The sequence below is a fragment of the Acomys russatus genome, chromosome 22, assembly GCF_903995435.1.
Source record: "Acomys russatus chromosome 22, mAcoRus1.1, whole genome shotgun sequence".
NCBI lineage: Eukaryota > Metazoa > Chordata > Mammalia > Rodentia > Muridae > Acomys > Acomys russatus.
Genome location: NC_067158.1, coordinates 35,256,233 through 35,274,060, shown reverse-complemented (window position 1 = coordinate 35,274,060; position 17,828 = coordinate 35,256,233). Strand labels below are relative to the sequence as shown.

Sequence of the window (17,828 nt, the reverse complement as noted above, 5' to 3'; positions counted from 1 at the left end):
CACATAGGAAGACACCCTGATCATGGAGGGTTCATCCAAGCAAAAGTGTCCACAGATAAATTATGATCCTGGGAAAGGAAGGACCTTGATTCTCCCTCCGATCCATCATCCCCTACTCCTACACACACACACCCCACTCCATGCTTCATGGGTCTAAGAGATGCAGCATCTCTAGAGCAAAGCAGCCAAATCACACCTCCTCTGGGCGAATTGACAACTCCATCAGTAGCCTCAGTGGTCAAATGATAGCAGCCTCAAAGCGAGATCAGAGAATAGATATTGTAAGATCCTGTCTGCTAGCTCTGGTTAAAAACAAAACCAATGGTCCCTTTAAGAGCAGAGTGGCCACTGCTATCTCATGAAGTAGCCATGACTACCATCTCCCTAATAGGAGTGACTCCCAGTCTGAAGGGCCCATTGGATAAGATAACTTGCATGAATAATCAATTTAAAAAAAAAAAACAATTGAAAAAAGGCTCTCCCGGTTGAAGCTTCAGATAAAAGGGGAATATTTTGAATTTGACAACCAATCTACCTTTAATCCTATCAGGAAATAAACTCACATCATAATCTCATGTTTAGAATTGCATAGCTTGGAAGGCAAAGAAAGTTATTTCGTCTGCTGGCTTGGTTTTCCTCTCTGGGCAGAGTGGGTGTGGTGCGAGTGCTTGGGACTCCCTCTCATCTGTTTTTTCTCAGTTTTACCTTGCCTCTTCCCCCCCCCCCTTTAAAATTCCATACATTATCTTCTTCTGGTATCTTATTTAATAATGTGTTTCAGAATTAAGGTCAACTCTAAGAATTGAAGAATATTCCTTAATGACTCCCCACACCTTCTTAACAGATCTTTGTATTGTCAAGTTAGCCAGAGGAGTGAGTTGCTAGGGACAAGCACGGGGGTTTGTGGATTTCAACCTTCTGAATCTGGCTGGGTTCTCCACAGGAGCGATTTGCAGACTTTGGCTAGTAAAATGTCAAGTGCCTGATGAACACCCCTTGGGATTTATACACACAGACTGGCTACATCCCAGAGAGACCATGGGATTAGCTGCACAGAGTAGCTTATGGGCCCCAGGTGTATCATTTCCTACCTCTAAGGGGGTGTGCAAAGAGAATTCTTCAAAACACCAACGTCCATCTTTTGAGTCCTGGTCTCATCTCCAGCTCTGCAGCAAGAGCTCCCTATGACACTTTCACGCCATCTGATTGAGCACCACTTATCTCCAGTTGCAGATGAGGAAACAGATTCGACGGGGTCTAATAAAGTTCTAGGGAAAGAACAGTTAGCCAATGGCAGGTGTGGGAGATTTGACCCAGGTGTATCTGAGCCTAAGGCCTGATATCTCTGCCAAATGCAAAAGAGCTAGGCAGAGGTGGTGAAGAGATTGGCTTCTCTTTCTTATCGGCATTTTAAGCCATTAGTGTTCATGCTCCCACAGGTAAACAGAGCAGCAGTTAAGAGGTAATAGTGCAGTGACAGAGCCAGACAAACTCAGCCAAGCCTTTCCCCTGCCCTACAGAGAGCTCTGTTATCTTAGCTTCATTAAAATAGTCACAGCCTTCCTTAGTAGCTCTGGATGACTTACCAGCTGCATTTCCTCACCTGTCAAAGTGGGCCAAGAGGTGGTGAAGGTTAATGATAAAAATTAGCATGGGCAAAGTACAACCTCCAGGGAGAGACTTAGACCGGGCACTCCGTGACTATTACTAAGCTATGACTCAACAAATATTTGAGCACACTTATTACTGTGTTAAATAAGAAGAAGACTGAAACAGGCCCTGCCATAGAGAAGGACATGAAGGAGTCCACGAAAGAGGATTTTTTTTTCCCACCGCCAGTGTAAATGCTGAAATTATAGAGACTAACAGCCAGTGTCACGGAGGCAAAGGAGACTCCTGTAGGGGGGCTGCCCTGAGATAGGGTGGGATTTGACTTGGACCTTCAGTGACATTAGAGGTTCAGCCAGGTATGAGTCAGGTGAGGTTTTTCAGAGCAGAGCTAGGCTCAACGTCAAACCTCTACGGATCCACAACAAGATAAAGGGATTACCTGGTCACAAATCAACCATGTCACTAGCTAGGTGCCTTGTCCAGTTCACCTGACCTTTTTGCTTTTAAAAGTGAAGCTTTCTCACAGAAAGAAACAGTGGCGTGAATGGTGATCTGCTTCTGTTCCTACACTGCTGTGGAGACATGACAAGCCATTTGCCATCTGCCTCCTTCGAACAGTACTGTTTGTTATAAGGGTCAATAAACTTTCTCAGAAGGGTGGGATAATAAATGGCTTTGAGCTTGTGCATCATATGAACTGGGTTCAAGTGCTAATCTTTGTTATAGCACAAAAGAATAAAGAATGGTGAGATCTAGCGCGTAGAACATAATTTTTTGATGACTAGAAGGAAGAGAGGAAGGATTGTAAATAAGACTAAAAGCCTAAGCAGAGACCTGAGAAAGCTGTCCACCTAGCGTTTTTGCAAAGACCTGGATACAAAGAGTAGGTAGAAGCTATGGAGCTGGCTCAGTGGGTAACTCACTTGCCACACAAATGGAAGGATGTGAGTTTGATTCCCAGAACCCACATAAAAGAGCTTGTTGAGGGGCCAGTGAGATAATTTTGTGAGCAATTGCTTACCACCAAGCCTAATGACCCAGAACTCAGATGACAAAAAGAGAGGAGAGAACCAACTACAACAACTTGTCCTCTGACCTCCACACAAGTACAGTGGCCTGCAACACACACACACACACACACACACACACACACACACACACACACACACTAATTAAAGTCCAATACTCCTATAACAAAACGGAGGGCAAGCTCATAAACCAACTGGCATGGCTTATACAACAACCAACAACACAGAGAGATCATGCTTCAAACAAAAATGGAAGGTGAGGACGATGCCAGAGATTGTCTTCTGTCACATGGGTCACAACACAAATACACCTGTATATACACACACACACACACACACACACACACACACACACACACACACACACACACACACCATACATAGCCCCCAAAATAGATTTTGTTGGGAAAAAAAAAAAGGAGTAAGTGGTTCACACTCAGGTGTTATTCAAAATGAATAGGACTCAAATGTTGATTGCAGTTAGTGTCAGCCACATGCTGACTCCAGGACACCAGCTTCACTGTAGCTTAAGGCCAACACTCTGCCACTTATTTCTTCAACTCTGTAGGTGACCTGTACCAGATGAGTCTGAATGCGCAGCTGAAGATAACCAGAATCCTCTGGGGAAACTATCAGATGTAAAAGAAACAAAGTGAATTAACACGCTCTCTGCATTTGCTAGGCTCTCAGTAAATATGAAATTGCAGAAACGTCGAATTCCCCCCAAGCCTTCCTGCCCAAGCAGCACACACATAGGCATTTGAGTCAGGCATTCTGCACCAAAAAAGCAATCAGTCACTTATTGGATGAATAGATTGATCACTTTTAAGCCCACAGGACTGCGCCTGATTTGTCTGCTACTGACAAATGACTCCTTGCTGTTAATCTGGCTTCACTATCTGACCCATCCATCCATGCATCCGTTCATCCAGCAAATCCCCTTGTCAGGATCCCAGGAAGTCAGAATAGAAGCATGCAGAGCAAGCCTAGCCTCTCACTAAAGCTGAAAAGTGGCATCCATTGAGCTTTTTGAGGATGAGCACTGACCCTTTCTAGGGTCCTTACTGGCCTGGGCAGCCACACATGCTGAAAGGCTTCACCTTTAAGCATATTCAAGGCATAGACTTCTCTTTGGTCTTGCTGGTCCTACTCTTCCCACCTGGGATTCCAGGAGATACTCTGCAGTACCATTGTAGGAGACAAAATTAAACTCAGCTTTGCATGCATGCTGCTGTAGAGATGTTGCAGACACTACAGACTTGCAGATTGTCATCTTTCTTTCATGTACTGGAGACTTGGGAGCAGGCACAACATTGCTATATAATTGTTCTTCCAAATCAATGGATTTGTATTATTATGCTTAGTTCATTCCACTAATGGGTGTGTGTGCATGTGTGCATGCATACGCACATGCTCCTGCTTATGCACACATGCAGCATAGGGAACATGAGCCATTGGGGGCTGGCTTATACTTATAAAAAAAAAAATGTTTACTGAGAGTCATATGGGACTGTGATGAATTTTACAACTTTCAAGCCAGATTCTCAAGAGGTTCTGAAACATCAGAAAGAGCAGGGAGTTACAGCTCCGAGAACTGGTTAGTCCAACAGAAACCTACTTCCCCAGTCATCTTCCTGATTTTATATTGTAAAGGTTGCAAGGCTTTGCTGTTGCCAGGATGTGACGCCTAGCTGCTCAGGAGACCTGCTCTTATCTGAGTTAGCTCTGCCACCTACAGCACACAGCCCAGCAAAGCCACTTTATCAGCTTAGCATCTATAATAGCTCATCTGCATACATGAATAAAGGGGTGGGGCTGCCTCTCCAACCCAGGACCTCTCTCTCCAGTGTTAAGAAAAGGCCCTGAGGATTCTTGATTAGCATGCAAAGATGCAGCTCTTTTGGGATGGGTTACAATGATAGAAAGATATTTTCACATTAAAGTGGAAGAGAGAGATTTTTAAGGATTAGCTTCTGACAAAAAAAAAAAAAAAAAAAAAAAAAAAATTCCCCAATATCCAGCAAGAAGAGGCAGTATAAAAAAAATGAGGTCACAGTTCTTATGGTAAGTGTAGCTCTCTCAATCCATAACCTGCTCAATGCTGATCACCCTTTCTGGGTCCAAACAAGTCATCCTTGTCATTCAGCCTGTCATGTAATGAAAAATAGTTTGGTCAAAAGGAGATGATTTCCTGAGACACTTGAACTGTGAACCCAGGGTAGATTTCTTAATCTAATTAAATCATTTCATAGGAGACAATATGTTCTTGGGGCGGGGGTGGGGAGGAGGCTATTCTCATATTTTGTGTCCCCAGCACAAAAGCCCACCTCCCCCACAGCTGAGCACAACGCTCAATGAATGTGTGTTAATGTCAAGAAATGTAGTGTGGTGTTCACAATCTATGCTGTGTTTCCTAACAATCATGTCATGATGCTCTCCACACTGAACACTTGTGTGTGAGAAACCTTACCTCAAATTCTCACAATGCAAGACAGGGATCAGTTTTTCAGATGAAGCTGAAACCCAGTGCTATCCAGCTGAATGTCCAAGGAGACAGCTGATAACAGGCAGATTCCATACAGAGACAGCCCAGCTTGTTCCACTGACCTCTGTCTTTTAAACTAATTTGGAAACGTTTTGCTCCTTTTTTGTTTGTGTTTAAAAACAAAACAAAATGTTTCCCAGTCCTTGGGAATCTCTGAAAAGTTGCCTTGCCATAATCATGACTGTGAACATCACTGAGTCCTCCTGAACGTGACCTGGCTCTGTTCTGAGGGACCATCAGCTCTCAATTCTCCCAGCAGACACCATGGTGGCATCATTGACAGCTTGCACTCTATATGTCCTTTCAATGCCAGGGAAGAATTTATAGCAGGAAGAAGCACACTTAGAGCCTTCACCGTGTTGGAACACAGAAAGAGAATTGTGTCCCTTTTTCTGATTTCTCTTTACTGACATCTTAGATTCCAAAAGGGATGTTAACTAAGTATGAATGTCCACTGGGCTGAAGATCTAGCAAGCGATTGCCCAGGTCTTATGACTTTGGAGAGCTATAATGTTGGATTTCCAAGGGCCTATGGGAAGGCTTTCTCATACTTCTGCACTGGACATTGCAGGCATGCTGCTCAGCCTTCAAAATCTTCCCTCTTCCAAGGAAACTGAAAGGAGTTTACAGAAAACAAATAGGTTGGGTTAGTGGATTTAGCAAATCTTTCTACATAGAGTTCATCGTAATCCTGCTTAGATTTGGGGAAAGAACTTAGAAAGGGAAGCGAGGAAAGAATAGACGGAAACTGGAAATACGGCAAAGCGGTGTTTTCCCACAGAAAGCCCGGAATCAGTGGGGCCGAGGATCTGAAGCTCTCACAGGAAGCTATAGAATCATATGCAGATAAGAGATTTTTAAAGTGTGGGTTCAGGGCCACCGTGCAGATCCGTGAGAAGGGACCTAGAGCCAAAGTCTCCGTTCTCAGTAGTCAGACCACGTGGTTCTGATGGATGCATTCCTTAGATTACTCTTTGGGCCTGGAAAGGTCTCGTGGTCTTCCTAAAATTAACTCCTTAAATACATCTGTTCATTAGAGCCAAAGCTGGGACATGGAAGCAAAAGGCAGAGCGTCAGCACGCCAAGACTCTCTGGCCTTGTGGATAAGTCTGTCAAATGGAAAGCTCCGGTGCAATGGGAGAATCAGAGGAACACACTGTACCAGCATACACAGGGTTTGGGGTCAGGGGAGGGGAGGGACAGTCTTTATGTTTTCAAGGATGGGGCAGGCATTAGCCATAAGAAGGAAATAACAAAACTCAGGGAGCAGAAAGAGAGATGCTGAAGGCGAGGTCTGACATAAGGAGAGAGGAAGTAAAGAAGGCAGAAGTGAAGCAGAAGCCAGTGTGTAAGGGGGATGGGAGCTTCTGGACTCGTGCCTCGCCTAAGGCCACCTTGCTTTGCACAGGGGGCAGGCACCTGCCAACATTTGCATCATCGCAGCCTTCAAGTGTGATGGATAGTTCATTCCCAGTCACAGACTTTGTCCTAGGAGATAGCACATTCTCAGTGCAGTGATGTTCTGACACGCCTACAACTGAAGGAATCCAGAAAGGCTATGGTCATCCTAAATGAGTTTGTCTTTTTATTTTATTCAATCTTTGTCATTAGATGTCAAAGTAAAACTGAAAAGGCTAAACAAAAGAGACAAGAAGGTGACTAAATGCATATTCAGGGTAAATTCCCCCACATCGAGTAACTACAGATGAGTGCCACTTACACAATTATCATGGGTAAAATAAAAATTAACTATGGGCACATGAATATCAAAAACACACATAGTGTTCATCATCTGCCTTTATGAGAATCAGCATCAAGAAGCATCACGCAAAAATCAAAGAAAGAATTAAAAATAAAAAGAAGCATCGCCTTGTTCTGCACAGTTTAAAAGATGCATGTCCCCACCAGATAACCTGTGTAAAGCAGCGCTGAAACTCACAGTGCAAGGTTATACAAACAGGAACAGAAGCCAGATGCTAGAGCAGAAATCAGAGCAATGAGTTCCACAGCTTTCCTTACCCAAGGAAAAGCCTCTGAATTCATTACAGATCTGTCTGTATCCAACCACAAGTCTGTACAGGAGTGTGTGTGTGTGTGTGTGTGTGTGTGTGACATTCAGCTGTAATACCACGTTATAAACCATACTACGTTAAGCGAGTATAATCAAGTGTGGGTGATACTTCTGTCCCTTCAAACTTACCTAGAGAAAATTAAAACCAGGGAAAGAAAGAAAAAGGAACCTTAAGCTGTCTAATGGATTCCAGCTGTTAGAATTATTATTGTAATTAATATGATCAAGTAGCCGAATGCCAGTGACTTTGAATTCCTTGCAGTTGTGTGTAATACTGGAGCCAATGCAGGAACTGATGTCAAGACACAAAACCTACAACCTCAGTCCTCGAGACTGCCTGAAGACCTGCCTGTTTCAGAAGTGGCAGCGGATGGTAGCCCCACCAGGTATGCTCTCGTTCCCCACTGTCTTTAGAAATATACACTCAGAGGTTGTGGGGATGAAGGGCTCTCAAAAGGAAGATGATGATTCATTGTCAGGAAGCGTTGGTTGCAAGGAGCATCCCAACCATGCTTTTTGACCTAAGTATGGAAAACTTCCTAAAGATATAGTTAGTATATAAATGTGCCTGCATGGTAGTACATTTGGATATATCTCAATACAGAATGAAGAGACAACAAGTAAACAAATAATCCTCACCACACATTGCCATGGGTCCCGTCTTTCCCAGAAATAGTTGGGCTATTATTCAAGTCCAAAATATTTTTCACTAATAGACCATTTTTAAACAAGTCTAGTTTCCTTCATTTTCTCGTCATACCGTACTGGAGCATTCTAAGAATCATGTAGTTAACAAATAGCATTTAGTAAAGACCAGAATCTAAACCATTGGGTGTTCCCACACAACTGAGAAGCCTCAATCTCACGAAGGCTGTGACAACCGAGAATATCAAGATATGAGAGGGACAGGCTACCATGTAACTGGGATATAGTAAGGCCAACTGTTGCACATAGCATTGCCAGCAATTGGACAGTATGAGTGCTTCTTTGACAAACCTTGCATCTTCTGAAGTACTTACAGATCCTCGTTTCCTTTGTTACAAAGAGAAAAATAGGCCAGTTCCTAACTTTTCTACTGGTAAAAATATTTTAAATTCAATTATGAAAGTGGTACCTGTAGCTTGCTCCTTAAGAACTATTAGTGAATTACAGATATATAATTAGATAGAACAATTAAATAAAAAAAAAAATCATGTCGTAGCTACAAGCAGAAGAAAAGAGTTTCACACATTCTATTCTAGAAATAAATCAACCATTTTCTTTTATTGTTATTTTTAGGTTATACAAACTGGGGACATTTTAAATAGCTCTCTTTTCAGTGTATAAAAAGGATGCCATTGGAGGGATGCTGAGGACTACCTCATATTCTTGCCCTGGGCTCCATCCTTCTTCCCTTTTCCCCATTACAGCAGAACCCACACGGCAACCAACAACCAAAAGGAGAAAAAGAAAAAACTCAACGAGCAGCACTTCCAACAGCAGTGCGGGGAACACCACCAACAGCGCCGGCAGCAAGAAGAAGACCCCGGCCGCGAGCTTGAGCCTGTCCAGTCAGGTACCTGTAAGTCTCACTTTGCTTTTAGGCCCAAATGCCTTGCCTTTTCTCTTCACCCAACTCAAGGGGCTGGGATTCTTCTCTGAGCTTAAAAGGAAAAAGAAAAAGAAAGATTCTGGGTAGTCTGGAGGGCTGGCGGGAGGGGGCACAGAAGGGACAGGGTGGGATAGGATAAGAGGTAAGAATCCCACCATGGTAACGTCCCCTGTAAATGAGGAATTAGGGAGGAATATTAAGAGTCCGTGCTGGGATGGGACCTGAATTAAAAAGCCATCAGAATCACTGACAGGAGATATGGCACTCAAGTTTTAATTAAAGCATCGCTTAGCAGCATGCCTGGTGGCATATTAAGGCCTCTCAGCTGCAGCCTTGGAGACCCGGTATGCCCCTAGAAACTGATCCCCTGAGCTCTGGCCCCATACTGTAATTTGCCTGGGTCTTCCCAGCATGGGCCTCCTCTCTTATTTAAGAGCCAGGTAATTAGCGTGCAGCCACTAGAAGTGTAGCCTCCTCTGTAAAGTTTTGTCTGACACATCATTAGTCCATGTAGAACCAGCCCCTGGTTTGATCTCACCTTTTTGGCCCTCTGTCCTCTCTCCCCTTTTATTTCTGGGCTTTGACAAAGGCCACTTGAAATTGAGGCACCGGGAGGGGGGGCAAGGGAGGTGGTTGGATTTTGAGTGTGAAAGGTAGAGTCCAAAGAGAGTAGACTGCACAGCTTTCTTCATCACTGGTTGACTCTTCTCAAACTGAGCCATGGCCTTTCCTGCCTCTGAATTCTCATCGCAATGTTAGACTGTCACTGTCAAACACTCCTGTCCTTACAAACACCTGCCGGTCACCACACGCCATGATTCCTTGTGGCTCCTCTGCCTGCGCTCATTTGCTTCTGTTGAATCCCGACCCTTCCTCGACACTATGACTTCTAGACAATGACTTTGGAGGTACGCTGTTCCCCACTTCTGGCTTACTTACCCTTTCCATCCTGTATCTGCTGTCCTTGCCAGCTTCTTTCTGATCCTGTTTCACCCCTTTCTGCAAAAGTGAACTTTTAAACGGAAATTCCCCCACTTGCAAATGTGCCTCTCTAATCTGCCCCTCAACCCACTTCTTAGTGACCAGCTCTCTTTAGACAAAATAAACCCAGTACTCAAGGATTCCCTGGAATTCTCTGGAATTCTTCCTATCTTCCACAAACTGGGGCGTGGCTTCCATCTTCCCCGAATTAGAGAGAATAGGAGAAAGAATAGCCACTAGGGGTAGAAGCGCTCATTTGAAATTTTAAGACTGCTAAGAATGATCAGCCTCAAGCCTCAAGTTTCCAGGCAATCCTCTATTTCCTTCATAGATATTTGCACTCATCATGCCTGATGATCAAAGGGAGAAAGTCGGCAGAGAAAATCCTTGTCTTCTTATTACGGAACCAATTGTACGTGCTCCTGGTTATACAGAAATGTGACTGGAGAGAGGAAAAAATAAATGCCTCATTTTAACAAATGGGCTGAAAAATGTCCACACAAGCAGCGCATGTATTCCTCTAGTCCTTTGTTTAAAAATTGGCATTTGTTAGATTCCCCGAGCAAACAAGGAAAATGATCTTCAGAGCATTCTAAAACCAGGGTGCCACTACTGACAAGTATGGATATTGGAGGAATTTGGGTCAGCTTGACACGCATTCTCTAGACCCCTGCGATACTCGATGCTATGCAAGGCACTAACACCACCAATATTAAGCATTATTTGAAAACAAGGCCAAGGGGGCTCTGTCATTAAAGAACTCACTGCTTAACTTGGGCATGGCCAAGAAGTTTCCTCTTTCATGCCAGCTCACAGAGCACCATATTGTGTAGGAGTCTCAGAGGCACTGTTTGGTAGGGCATCCTTTCGTGATGTCTGCCCTGAGTATAAAAGTTGAGAGTAAAAGAATACCATATATATTTTGGCATACCTGGTCTGGGTGGAATCATTTCAATTTTAACAAACACGTAGGATTTTCTACTCCATGATCCTCCTGTCTTCCAAGCCAAGAAGTGTTTTGGGGTAGAGGGTTGCTACATTGGGGAATTTTCATGAGTGTGAATTTTGTGTGAGCAAGGTGTCACTAAATAGAAAGATGAATATCTACAGTGTCCCCGTTCCATGCATTTTAAGGTGTTTTCGTTAAATAGAACTTGCAGATGAGAAGCAAAGCAAAGAATCAAACTATAAAGATGTGCAGACTCTTAGGTGTCTTCAAATTCAATGGGTTTTAAACTAGAGTGACCACAGCTTTTTAACCACTTTTTATTGAGTCAGCATCATCTTACTGTTTGAATAGAAATGATATGCAGGCGTCAGCAGCCTTGACAATGATCGCAGCCCTGGCCTGCGTAGATTCTGCAGTGACAGTACATGTGTGCATGCCTGTGTGCATGTGTGCATGTGTGTGTTGTGTATGTGTGCTGTGTGTGTGTGTGTGCGCGCACGTGTGTGTGTGTGTGTGTGTGCGCGCGCGCGCGCGCGTGTGTGTCTGTGTGTGTATCCAGGACTAGGGTTTAATCCTTGGATTCTGCTTCTCACTCCATGAGCAGGGGCTAGGAGCCATCCCGAACTGCAGCCTCAACCCTGGGAGGGATGGAGACCTGTGTCATTCAGCAGCAGTGACCCCTTCTGGCCAATTTAAGGAGAAGCATTGAGGGGCCCTGAAAGGAGTCACTTCCAGTCCTCCTCAGAGGTTGGTGGTCCTTGCACGGGGGATTAGTGAGAAGGTGTAAAATGGGAAAAGAAAAAAAAAAGCACCTCCAAGCTCCCAGCTCAGGGGCAGAGGTCAGCCTCATGGGGAACCGAGGGCTTGTGGGCTACTCTCGGATGGGATCCCAGTGGGTCTCAAAGGCATGAGATGGAAAGGAAATTCACTCTCACTACAGAAGTGGGATTTCCAGGGCATGGGGGTGGAGACTTGCTTTTCACATCCCCCTAGCTAACAGCAGCCTGGATTATCCACTTACTTTGCGTGAAGGCAACAAGTAGAGTGAGCCAGAGCAGAGCATCACTGTCCTTTTATAAAGGTGTGGAAGGAACCAAATAGAAATGTTCGTAAAACTCTGTAAGTGGCCTCAAGTATCTATGTAACACAAAGTCGAAAGTTCTTGTTCTGTTTATAACTAGTCACCTACCAGTCAGCTAAGTCATGCAAGTGAGCGCGCGTGTGCACACACACCACACACACACACACACACACACACACACACACACACACACACAGAATTATCTTTCTAATTAAGAATGCTTTTTAAATAACCAAGAATGGCAATATAACATCTCCCTGAAACAGAACGTTTATGAACACTCGTGCCTGGACATCTTTTCCAGCCATTTCCAGCGTGGAGGTGTGGGGGAGGGGTCCTCTGTATATTATAAGCCAATGCCAGAGCCCCACTTCAGTGACTCAAAGCAGTACCTGCCTATTGTTGCTTTCCTTGCATGAATGTCACTCTCTAACGCAGAGAACACATGTGCAGTGCTGGGGACTTTCCTTCTAAAGTGACACTTAATTTGGCCAATTTGTACACTTCTCCTCTGCCTTTCAAACCACCTTTCACTTTTTCATACTCTTTCAGCTTCTCTCGATGGCCTTGGAAATCACAGTACTAACCCACACCCACATGGTTGGTTCTATGGCCTGCTCCTGCAAGGTGACACTCAATGCATGCTCCTCAAAGCCTTCCGAGTGCGTTCATTAACCCTCCGGCTGCGCTCCACCAATCTTTCCTTCCCTACTCCTTCCACCTCTTTTTGTTCCTTATCTCAAGTACAGCCTCCTAATTGCCTGTACCTAAGTGACAGTTTTTATCCTCGAACTCCTGTGAGTGAAATGGTGGCCTCTCGGCTAACTGAATAATGTTCACAAGTCTGTGTGGTGTCTACATTCCGTCTAAAACCACATGGTCCCTCTTCCCAGTCAGAAAGATGGTGTCTATTTTGCATCTCATCTTTTAAGAATCTTCCTGAGACTCCTTACAGTCTCAGTGTCATTTTTCGCTCTTCACTGCCTAGTAAGCACTTCCTGGGAAGCACCCAGTTCAGTTTCTGGCAGGTATCCTGACTTGTACCTTTATTGCTGAGTTAACCAGGCTCACGTTTTATTCATTTGCTCCATCTGGGCTGTTTCTTCTTAAAAACCAATTTAACCAGTTCACGAGAATAGACTAGCCAGAAAACCTAGTTTGCGAACCTGTTTGTCACTTCATCCAAATGAAGAAGGGACCAGGGAAGAAGTAAACAAAATGTGTTTTCATCCCAGAAGAGCAGGTGGTAATGAAGGGGTTTGTTCAATGGACACCTTCATAGTGCTCACTGGTATCAGAGAATATCGCTCCCTTCTCCAGATGGTAGGGCAAGCTCCCCAGGGTTTAAAAAAATAAAAGATGCCCAGTGCTCAAAGGCTTTACTGACTTAGCTTCCCTGCAAAGAGCTGCGCACCCACCCCTCCAATGCAAGTGGCCTAGCAAGTCTTTTTTTCTGCTTCCTAGAGGCTGAGAGCAAGTCACCCTCTTCAAGCATTTAAGTAAATGCTGCTCAGATCCTACCTGGAAGAATCTACCTGACAGATAGCCTGTCTCACATCAGGGTCAGAATCCCCATATACACCCCTCCCGCCCCGCCCTTTTTGAACAAAGAAACTGGACCTGTGTCTTGTGTATATCCCTACCCCTCCCCTAGGCCTGGGCTTTTCCAGCTGTGGCTTCTACAGGAGCTCCCAGCTACAGTAGGTGGCTTTCTTGTTTGCATGGAAGGACAATTTGTACTTAAAGGAGTGATTACTTGGATTCTTTTTGCATGCCCCCAACCCCTGATGACTACCGGCTCCATTGGCATAATTATAATTAGCTTGCTCTTCCTTCTTTCTTTTATGGTACCAGCTGGACAGACTGGTTCTCTTTACTGCCCAGATTGGTAGCAGGGTTGCCTGTGTGGAGATAGGTGACAGGCACCATGAAATAACAGATGGTGAATTCAGGGCTTGTTGGCAATCAGCAGGTTTTTGCTAATGACTTAATTAGCTATGCAAATTGTCAAATCAGTGTGAACATTGTTTTTATCGAAAACTTTACCTAAATTAATTACCATAATTAAGTAGCAGAGTGTCAAGGATATTGGCTGCATAAAAGGACCTGGCAGAGTAGAGAAGAGAGGAATTCTGTCTTCAATTAAAATGTATATCATCCTGGGAACAGAGTACTATCTGGAATGAGTTTTGTGGGTATTGCAGAATGCTACCTGAGTGTCCCAGCTCTCTGCAAGTTGACAGGGCCACTCCTAAGCCCTCAGTGGAGGTGGCGATTTTTGGACATATTGCCAAAAAGTTCCATAGCCCTCTCAAAAGTGCCCCGGGTCAGCAAGTTCAAAGCGTGGATTTTTTTTTAATTTTGAAAAATCCATTTTTTTATTTCTGCAGATTGCTAGCATTGCTCGTTCTCCGGTGTCAGGCTGCGCACTAAGGACATAAACTCGCGTGGTTGTTACACATCAGGAGGCGATGTTTATTTCCTGTAGAAATCCAATATGCGTCTCGGCCCCCCCGACATTGAGACTTGACCCGGTTGTACAGCGCACACAAGTGTGTCTGTCCTAGGTCCCCCGAGCTCCTCCCACTGTTGTTTTAAGCTGAGCTTCTCTCCCCTAAGGTTTCCCTGTAATAATGTCAGCTGCTGTTCACAGGATGTGATGGTGGTAGGAGAGCCAACTCTGATGGGAGGTGAGTTTGGGGACGAGGACGAAAGGCTAATCACTAGATTAGAAAACACGCAGTATGATGCGGCCAACGGCATGGACGACGAAGAAGACTTCAACAGTTCACCTGCCCTGGGGAACAACAGCCCGTGGAACAGTAAACCTCCCGCCACGCAAGAGACCAAATCAGAAAACCCCCCACCCCAGGCTTCCCAATAAAATGAGCCACCTGCACCCGATTCCGCTGTCCATAGGCCCCGCGGGGTAGAATTTCAGTGGCAAATCTCTACTATCAGGAAAGGAAAGAGGTGAAATTAAAAACACACAAACGAAACGTTTCCATACAAACCTCTATTTCTAAACATAATGGCCTGATTTTTCTTTCTTGAGGGTTTTTTTGTTTTTTTTGTTTTTTTTTTTTTCCTTTTTTAATTGAGAGAATTGTTCACTGAGACTCCATGGCCTCTCCTTGGACAGGCACTGTCCCTGACGGTAGTTAGAGGCTCACACACCTCCTGGCACGGCCTTACCTCCCTCTATGTGTTGAACTTGCTGTCCATGCACCTGACGAAGGCCACGCTGTCTGAACGTGCTCAGGATTTCAGTAACATGCCGACCCCAGCTACAGATGACTTTTTAATATTGTAAAATATTTTCTGCTTTTTGACTTGCATTTGAGAGTTTCTTGTTTCAGTAAAACAAAAAGAAAAAGAAAAAGAAAGAAAGAAAAGAAAAGAAAAAAATCCATTTTGGGAAAGTAACTTAAATGTATCCCCCCTCCCTCCCACTTCAATTTCCATTGGTTTTCCATGTGGCAAGGTCCCTATGAAGACACAGCTAGGTGACTTTCTGGCAAACTGATGCTAATGGGTTCTTGAGTCTGAGTTGTTTCAATTTAGGCTAAGTACTGAAACAAGGAATCATCAAAGATATATGGGTAGATTTATTCTGTACACAAAGACAAATGGACCCTGGGAAATGTATGCATTTGTAAACTTGCTGTGGGTCCAAATATTTTCAAGCCATGTAATCCATTAATTTTGTGGGAAGCTTAATAAATCTGAAACTTTTTGTATTGCCTTTTTTTTTTTTTTTTTTAATTGTATCTGAGTTGACTGAGTTTTGGTGGTTTTTTTCTTCTCCATGCTATATTTCTTGTATAGTATTTTGTAAATCTTTCACCTGGTTCTTTTATGGGGACTTTTCTTTTGGGGCAAGTTCAGTGTATTTATGTGAAACTTTATAAGAGAACTAATTTTTCCATTTGCATATTAATATGGTCCTCTATACATGTAAAGACACAGTAGCTCCGTGTGTCATAAACCAGCTGTATTTTATGTATGCTTTACTGGTAAGTGTGCCAATAATAAACTGTGTTAATGACCAAAGTGAGTGAATCTGGCTGCTGGTGTGAGTATTGTGAATCCATCTGCTTACAATTATGAGAAGTGTCAAGATTGGATTTAATACCCAGACTCCAAGTGGACTGGTATTATGATACCTGTGTGAAGCAGGCTCACTGCCCACAAACTTCTCTGAGGCAAATACACTCACAGGCAGTAAGTCACATAAAATCAATTGGTTATAGTAGAGCTGGTCCTGGTGGCAAATAGGTGAGTGAGCTGGCCCTGCCCCTTGCCAGCTGTGGCATTGCCTTTGCTGGCTGTGGCATCGGGTGTGGTAGATAGGACAGTGGTGTGGTTGCAGAAAAGCTGGTGGGCTGACGAGCTCAGCTACCATGCAGGTCCAGATCTCGGTCTTTGAGTTAGCCAACCCCAACATCTACCCAATCTATGAATTGCTAGAGTGTGTGAAGGGACCGGTCCTGCAGATCCAAAGCTGCAGGAGCTCCATGACACAGGCAACAACGGAGTATCTGAGAGGAGTCCTGGTGAGGATCCAGTGTTGATAGTTTAACAGAAGCCAAAGGCCTCAACCAGACCAATGACTCATTGCAAGGATCATTTGCAAGGAAAGATGTTTGGACAAAAGAGTATACTGTGTAACACACTGCCACACCCTGCAGCTTTCACAACAAGATGGAGCTTTGTTGTTGTTGTTGTTTATTTTTATATGTTTGTATGGAGGTTGCAAGGGTGGAGAGTGGATATGGATATGAAGGCATGGGGAGATAAGTGGGATTGGGTGCATGATGTGAAATTCACAAAGAATCAAAAAGTTTTGTTTTAAGATATTATATATACAAGCTTCTTTTGATAATGTATACACTACTTAACAAAGACTTGACAGAGTAATAAAAAAAAAAAGAAGAAGAAGAAGAAGAAAGACAGATTGGTTACTCACAAATTGTCATCCAGAAAAGATGACAGGCTAAGGCCTGTGCCAACCAGTCCTTCCAGGCCTAGGATGCTGCCTAAGGCAGGCAGAGTATTGACTGCACACTCCTCTGACAGGTGCTAGAAAGCACACCCCCACCCCTGTTCTATATCCTGGGTCACAGGGAACATTGGAACAACATGCAAAAGGGTATCTTTGTTTTGTGTTATGTTCCTATAACAAAATCTACAGCCTGGATGATTTATAAAGAGAAGAAATTTTCTTATCAACACTGAGGCTTAGAAGTCTGACACTAAGGTGGCACCATCTGGCAAAGGCCATCTTTTGTCACCCCAAGGCAAAAGGTGAGAGATAAGAGTGGAGAGAGGAAGGAGCAAATGGAGCTCCCTTTCTGAGAAGCCCACACCAGGATGGCTAATCCACACCTCTGATAATAGCATACATAATTAATGGCGACAGAAGTCTAGTGACGTCATAGTTTTATTCTTTGAGAAGGTCGTGCAATGTATTTGATCCTTGGGAAGAGTTTGCCCCCAATTCCTCACAGGTCCACTCTCTCAACTTGCCACCTAGTCTCCATTCCATGTCCTCTTTTTTCATGTTAATAGCCCAGCAAATCCAATTGGCACTGTCTATATACTCCTGAGTGTGGGTCCATCTCTGAAGTATGGTCTATCCACCAGAGGCTACACCCTTAAAAAAAAAAAAAAAAAAAAAAAAGAATAAGAAAAAAACCTAGGTATTTCTACTCTAGAAGCCATCAACTGTCAATAGCTCTTCAGTTGGGAGTAAGAGCTCCTGTGCACCTCCCTGCTTCTGACTAGAATGCTCACCGGCTTGATCTCCTGCTTGACCATAGCTGCTGTGAAGTCATGAGTGCAGCTGACCTGGTCACATCTTAAAGACCCCATCTCTCAACTCTGCTGTACTACTGAGTAAGCTTTTAGTATGTGGAGTTTGGGAGACACACTGAAATCACAGCAGAGTGTACCTTGTTTCTGGAGTGGT

General features: G+C 44.0%; 1 protein-coding gene across 13 annotated transcripts in view; it reads left to right on the top strand.

The window, feature by feature from the left end:
• Ldb2 (LIM domain binding 2) overlaps positions 1-14,906 on the top strand; it is a 318,407-nt gene extending 303,501 nt beyond the window's left edge. For 2 of the 13 annotated variants that reach the window (XM_051164874.1, XM_051164878.1), the window contains exons 6-8: positions 7,518-7,641; positions 8,665-8,816; positions 14,511-14,906. In XM_051164874.1, the coding sequence (XP_051020831.1) occupies positions 7,518-7,641; positions 8,665-8,816; positions 14,511-14,741 (507 nt within the window). In that variant the 3' untranslated portion in view covers positions 14,742-14,906. Of the gene's footprint in view, positions 1-7,517; positions 7,642-8,664; positions 8,817-11,380; positions 11,524-14,247 lie in introns of all 13 variants that reach the window. The other 11 variants (XM_051164880.1, XM_051164881.1, XM_051164882.1 and 8 more) reach the window with 11 other exon arrangements.
• Positions 14,907-17,828: the final 2,922 nt, after the last annotated feature.